Source organism: Camelina sativa, chromosome 13 (assembly GCF_000633955.1).
Source record: "Camelina sativa cultivar DH55 chromosome 13, Cs, whole genome shotgun sequence".
In the NCBI taxonomy this organism is placed as follows: domain Eukaryota; kingdom Viridiplantae; phylum Streptophyta; class Magnoliopsida; order Brassicales; family Brassicaceae; genus Camelina; species Camelina sativa.
This window is the reverse complement of record NC_025697.1, coordinates 5,385,380-5,391,075: the sequence shown is the minus strand read 5'-3', so window position 1 is coordinate 5,391,075 and position 5,696 is coordinate 5,385,380. Positions and strand designations below refer to the sequence as shown.

Genomic DNA, 5,696 nt, shown 5'->3' with positions numbered 1-5,696 from the left:
CCAAAAAAAAAAAAAAAAAAAAAAAAAAGAGAGAAAACTTTGCATGTCTCAAAATAAGCATCGAGGCTAACTGCGATTGCACAGCTCAGCTGATAAAAAGATCTTCTCCGTGGATTAACCATCAGTCCTAGACGGTGCTACTGCACTGCGGGACCAGTACTACTGCTAGCGGGACCATCGGAGTCTGAGGACGACACCTGATTTAGAGCCCAGTCTTAGGGATTGGCAGTATCCCTGGTTTATGGCAATCAGATGATTTTTGATGTTGTATGACTGTATGGACTCCCTGAAAATTTCAACGTATCAGTGAGTTAAAGATACGATAAGCTTATTGATAAAAAAAAAAAAAAAAAGGAGAACTGTTTTGTACTGTAAATGAGTGGAGCTCGCGTCTTTTGTATCACGACACCATTACTACTAAGATCATCATCACCAACCTTCTTCTTCCCCAAGATCTCGACCCGACCCGTTTTCAGATTATCACCCGTAGCCATGAGCACCACCACCACTAACAAAAGCCAAGAGGAACTCGATTCCATTCTCAAACAGAAACGGGTCGTCCGGTCCACTGTTCGCAAATCCCTAAAAGCCATGGATCCTTCTCTCCGAACCCAACAAGGTTCAATCTCTCCCTTCTTTTTTTATTATTTGGTCTTGGAACAGATAGTAATCTAATCTCAGGTTGCCTTGAATTGTAGATGATGCGATTCAAAAGACTGTTCTTGAAGCTCCCTGGTTCAAATCATGTCGGGGACTGTGTGCTTACATTAGCTGCAAGTCTCTCAATGAAGTCGACACTTCTAAAATCCTGTCTGAGATTCTGCAACGTCCTGGTACATCTCTCTTTGGAATTTCATTCTCATGAGATTGATTAATAACAATGTTGCAGAATTGAAAAATTGTAATCACTAATTACTTGGCTTAATAGCATAACCATCATCATTAGGACAAATGAATTAGTACTTACTCTGTATACTCAGTGGGAACTGAGAGAAACCAGTAACAGACCAAACTAAAGAACATCATTGTAACATAGGGATGGAATCTCCCTCTGCATCTTTTCTCTGATGTGATTCGTTTTCCATTTTTTTTTTGTTTTGTTATTTAGATTCAAGTACTATGGCTAAGAAAAAGCTATATGTCCCTTGGGTGGAGGATAAGAATAGTAACATGCGTATGCTGCACATATCCCATATGGATGACCTCATTGCAAACTCCATGAAAATTCTGGAACCAGCTCCTGTTGATGCGCAAGGGAATGAACGTGAAGATGGTAGTGTTCTTTTAATCTATGTTGCCATCGCTATAAGCTTCACATAGTGAGTACAAAGCCCCTTGCAGTTAAAACCTTTTTTTTTCTATCTATTGACAGTGTTGCAAGCAGAGGAACCGATCGATTTGTTTATCTTGCCAGGTATGGAGAAACTGTTTCATTGCCAAAACTTTCCCTTATCTCTGTATCTAATCAACTTTTATTTGCAAATCCTTGTGGTCAGGTCTTGCGTTTGACAGGTGTGGGCGACGTTTAGGTCGTGGTGGTGGGTAAGTTTGCATTGACCTTAAGTTTTCTTTTCATCATGGTTCTATACTTCTACAGATTCAAACTAATGGCACTGCTGAAGATCTTAAAGCAGTATCATATCCGCAAATTATGAAACTTTTATTGAGCATTTGTTGTCGTTGTATGATTTTGTAAAGCGATTGCACATCATTAGTCTCACTTCTTCTCTAACCTTCTGTCATAATACAAAATCTTGCCATCCCCAAAGAATTTAGTTTCATACTTGCAACTAGAAAAGCTTTGTCATATTCTAATCTTACTCCTTACTTGTTAATATGGATAACTCATATGGGTAAAAGCTACTAAGACACTTTCTTGAAGAGATACCAGGACCGTGCGAAGGAGAAGGACTGGAGATATCCACTTATGGGTATAGAGACCACAATCAAATTTATACTACAGAATGTTTTCAAATAGAAATTTTAGCTAATCACTGTTCTTTTTTCCTTACTGCAGTTGCATTGTCATACTCTAATCAAATTCTTGAGGATGGAAGTATACCTGTGACACCGAAGGATGTTCTGATCGATGCCCTTGTGACACCTTCTGATGTGGTTCCCATTACCCCTCGGGCTATTGAAATGTACGCCACAAAATGTTTTTAGCTTTCTCTTAGATCTTTTATTTATAGTTGACTATATTGTGTGATTCTCTCTGATCCTAGAATGTGAGCTCAGGAGCATGTGTTTGGAGCTGACACTCGGATGATTTGTTGTTATGCGCTTGAAGGCTGCATTCTGGAATCAGCAAACTCAGTTTCAAATTTCTGTCATTGCTAGTAAAAGATTTTACTTAACTTGATTTGAGCCTTGTTCTTGTATGTTGAGATATGAAGTTCAATCGAATGGCCTTTCACCCCTTTTATTCGATATCAAGCTTTTTTTAACGCAGAAGATGATGCTTCTTGAGTTCTTTTCTTGAGCTTTGCTCATGGGAATTTATATGTACTTTTGAAATCTTTATTCAATGTGAAAATAAAATAGTGAAAACATAAAGTTCTTGTCACTTTAAAAGCATTACAGCCATACACATATAAGAGTGTATTACTTTTTCCTCTTTCTTTCTATATAAATAGCAAAACAAAAGTAGGAAGGAGAACTAAGAGGAACAAGAAAGCATGCAGACGCCTGGCCTGTAAGCCCAGGCTGGAGGCAACCGAGCATATTTCTCCATCCCCGGCTGTTCCTCGTAAGGCCGTTTCATTAGACGGATCAAATTGATGACTTCTGAGAAATCACCTTGTTCAGCTGCATCTATGGCGCTTTGGCACAGATAGTTCCTCAGAATGTACTTTGGGTTCACTGAATCCATTCTTGCTTTTCTTTCTTCATCTGATACCTCACTACTACCCACCTGCAATTTCAAATTCACACACAAGGAGTTCCATTAGCCAGGAAGATACAGACATATTGTTCGGAAGTTTACTAATGTGGAAAGTAAAATTATAGTCTACAAAGAACTGAAGATGATATCTTTGGGATAAGAAACGAATTTGTACCTCTTGTATATAGCTTCGCATCCATTTGATCCATGCTTCTTTTCTCTCCTTTCCGATGTCCAAAAGCACAGCTTTCAAGGGTTTCAATAGCTCATTTTCGGGTGTGTTGGGATTTGCTTTAACATTTGCAAGAAGCCGGAAGAAGTTTGTGTAATCAACTTTATCAACAGACATATTGTTCAGAAGTTTACTAATGACCTCCTTGTTATACTTAGAAAGACCAAGCTTCTTTGACATTATGGCTTGATACTCATCCATGAATTTATCACCGTACCTGATCATGAGCCCCTCAACTACTTTAGTAGTTCCTACAAATATAATTAAGAATAGTGCTCCAAATCAATAGTGACAACAAAGTTACCTCTCCATGGCGTAATTTGCTTCCTTTTGATTAATCAGCTGAGCAACTGCCAGAGTCTTAGAAAATTGAGCAATATTCCACAAACCGATGTCAGGCTGATTTGCAAAACAGTATCTTCTTCCTGGGAGATCTGTGGTGTTCGGGGTGTAACTTGGATCAAAAGCATCCAAGAACCCAAATGGGCCATAGTCAATGGTTTGACCCAAAATGCTCATATTGTCAGTGTTGAGCACACCATGGGTGAAACCTACACCTTGCCATCTTGCAACTAAGGTAGCTGTACGCTCAGCAATTTCAACAATCCATGCTAATATTATCAAAAAAAGCACAAGTTAGTTCAATCTTGACCATCAATATAACAATTACCAATAGCAAAAGTATAATACGTGATACAAATGTCAATGCTGATTCAGATAAGAAAATAATGAACATTTCCTGCTGCGTTTTGACGAATAATTCATTAGGTAAATACCTGCATATTTGTTGGAAGTCAGATCCACAACCGAATCATCTTCATCACCGGTTTTGAAAGATAAGCTATCGCTTCTATCCATGCTCTCTATATGTGGGAAATGATGCCTAATGGCATAGTCTGCCAACTTCCGAACAATATCTAGATCCTCTTTTCCTCTAGAAGCATGTATTTGGTATGACCCAAAGCGGAGAAATGATTGAGAAACCCTGCAAACAATTGCCCCAGGTTCTTCCTTCGGATTGCCACTGCAAATGCAAAATGCAAAACAATAGGAGTAGTCAACCATCTAGAAGCCAAATTTTCTAGATAAATTTTTCTCTACTAGAGGCTTAGTCCAGTTGGTTAAATACTTCCAAGTTGATCATGCCCATGTTCACTCCCTAATCATATGAGGCCTAAAATTTTTTTTATACTTGTTGGAGATGTGAACTTTTAAGCAGAGGACGAACATAAAGAGTCTGGAAGGTTTTGGACATACTCATAAAACATGTCGCGAGTGACATCTTGACCTGTGGTTAGAAGACAAAGGGCACGCGTGGTAGGGATTCCAAGACAATGCATAGATTCACTGCAAAGGAACTCCCTGATGCTACTACGGAGCACTGCGAGCCCATCAGCAAAACGGCTATATGGAGTCCTACCTGCACCTTTAAGCTGAAGTTCCCACCTTTCATCTTTGGAGTTCAAAACCTCTCCCAGAGTTATGGCACGACCATCACCTAGTTGACCAGCCCACATGCCAAACTGGTGTCCTCCATAGCATTGAGCATAAGGCATTCTGTAGCAAAAATATACCAATATCTGAGAGTAGAGACTTTGGATTTGAGAAGGTCGGACTTAAAAATCGGATTTGGATAAGGAACACATACGCTCCTGGCAAAGGTTTAGCACCGGACAGCATGAGAGGGAAATCTGGCCTTTCAAATCTGAAAGTTCCAAAGAATTTTGCCATAAGTCAAAAGTAGAAAGAGAAAAGGGTTTCGAAATAGCAACTAATATTAAAGTGCAACACTCTTGAGAAGGTGAATTGGAAACAATGGCGTCAATTAAGTGTTTAACAAAGACAGTGAAAACCCAATTATCTTCTGCACCAAACACTTAGACTTTAGTCTGACCATAAAGAATCAAACTCACTCTTTAGGATCCAAATCCAAAAGCTCTGCAACAGAATCAGACCATGCTACAAGCTGAGGATCATCTACTTCTACTGATGGGGAAACTTTTGAATAGCAAGCATGCAATACCTGAACATTACAATAAACAAGAAAATGAAATTTATAAATGAGCACAACTAAAACATGGCAGACTCACACATAACGTTCCAGATAACTTCCAATTTTGTAGCCTTCAAAATGAGCAATAAGAAGCAGAAGAAACATCCAAATAAAATTGAAATCTTTAGCCTGAGTACAATCCACTCTACCAACAAAGTACAAATATCAACTCCATGATTCCAAATTAAACAACACTATATATAACATTACAATAAATTAGCTTACTGGGAATATATTAATGAATGAGCACAACTAAAACATGGCAGATTCACACATAATGTTCCGAAAGAACACATTGCAGACAACTTCAAATGGGCAACAAGAAACAGAAGAAAAATAAAAATAAAAATGAAATCTTTCGCCTGAGTACACAATCCACTCTACCAACAAAGTACAAATACCAACTTGATGATTCCAAATTAAACAACACTAAATATAACTTTTTTCTATTAAGACATGAATCACAAGATTAAAAACCACATCAATTACTGACAGAGAAATAAAAAAAGCAAAATCAAGATTCTTCC

The 5,696-nt window shown here is 38.3% G+C and overlaps 1 protein-coding gene and 1 pseudogene across 1 annotated transcript in view; one reads left to right on the top strand and one right to left on the bottom strand.

The window, feature by feature from the left end:
- LOC104735297 lies at positions 43–2,454 on the top strand (annotated as a pseudogene).
- Positions 2,507–5,696, bottom strand: part of LOC104735296 (UPF0061 protein azo1574) — a gene marked incomplete at its 5' end in the record, with an annotated part of 6,305 nt that continues 3,115 nt past the window's right edge. Inside the window, 7 exon segments of the mRNA XM_010455058.2 lie at positions 2,507–2,914; positions 3,060–3,333; positions 3,421–3,727; positions 3,893–4,140; positions 4,374–4,673; positions 4,765–4,821; positions 5,030–5,139. Of these exon segments, the coding sequence (XP_010453360.1) occupies positions 2,660–2,914; positions 3,060–3,333; positions 3,421–3,727; positions 3,893–4,140; positions 4,374–4,673; positions 4,765–4,821; positions 5,030–5,139 (1,551 nt within the window). The 3' untranslated portion in view covers positions 2,507–2,659.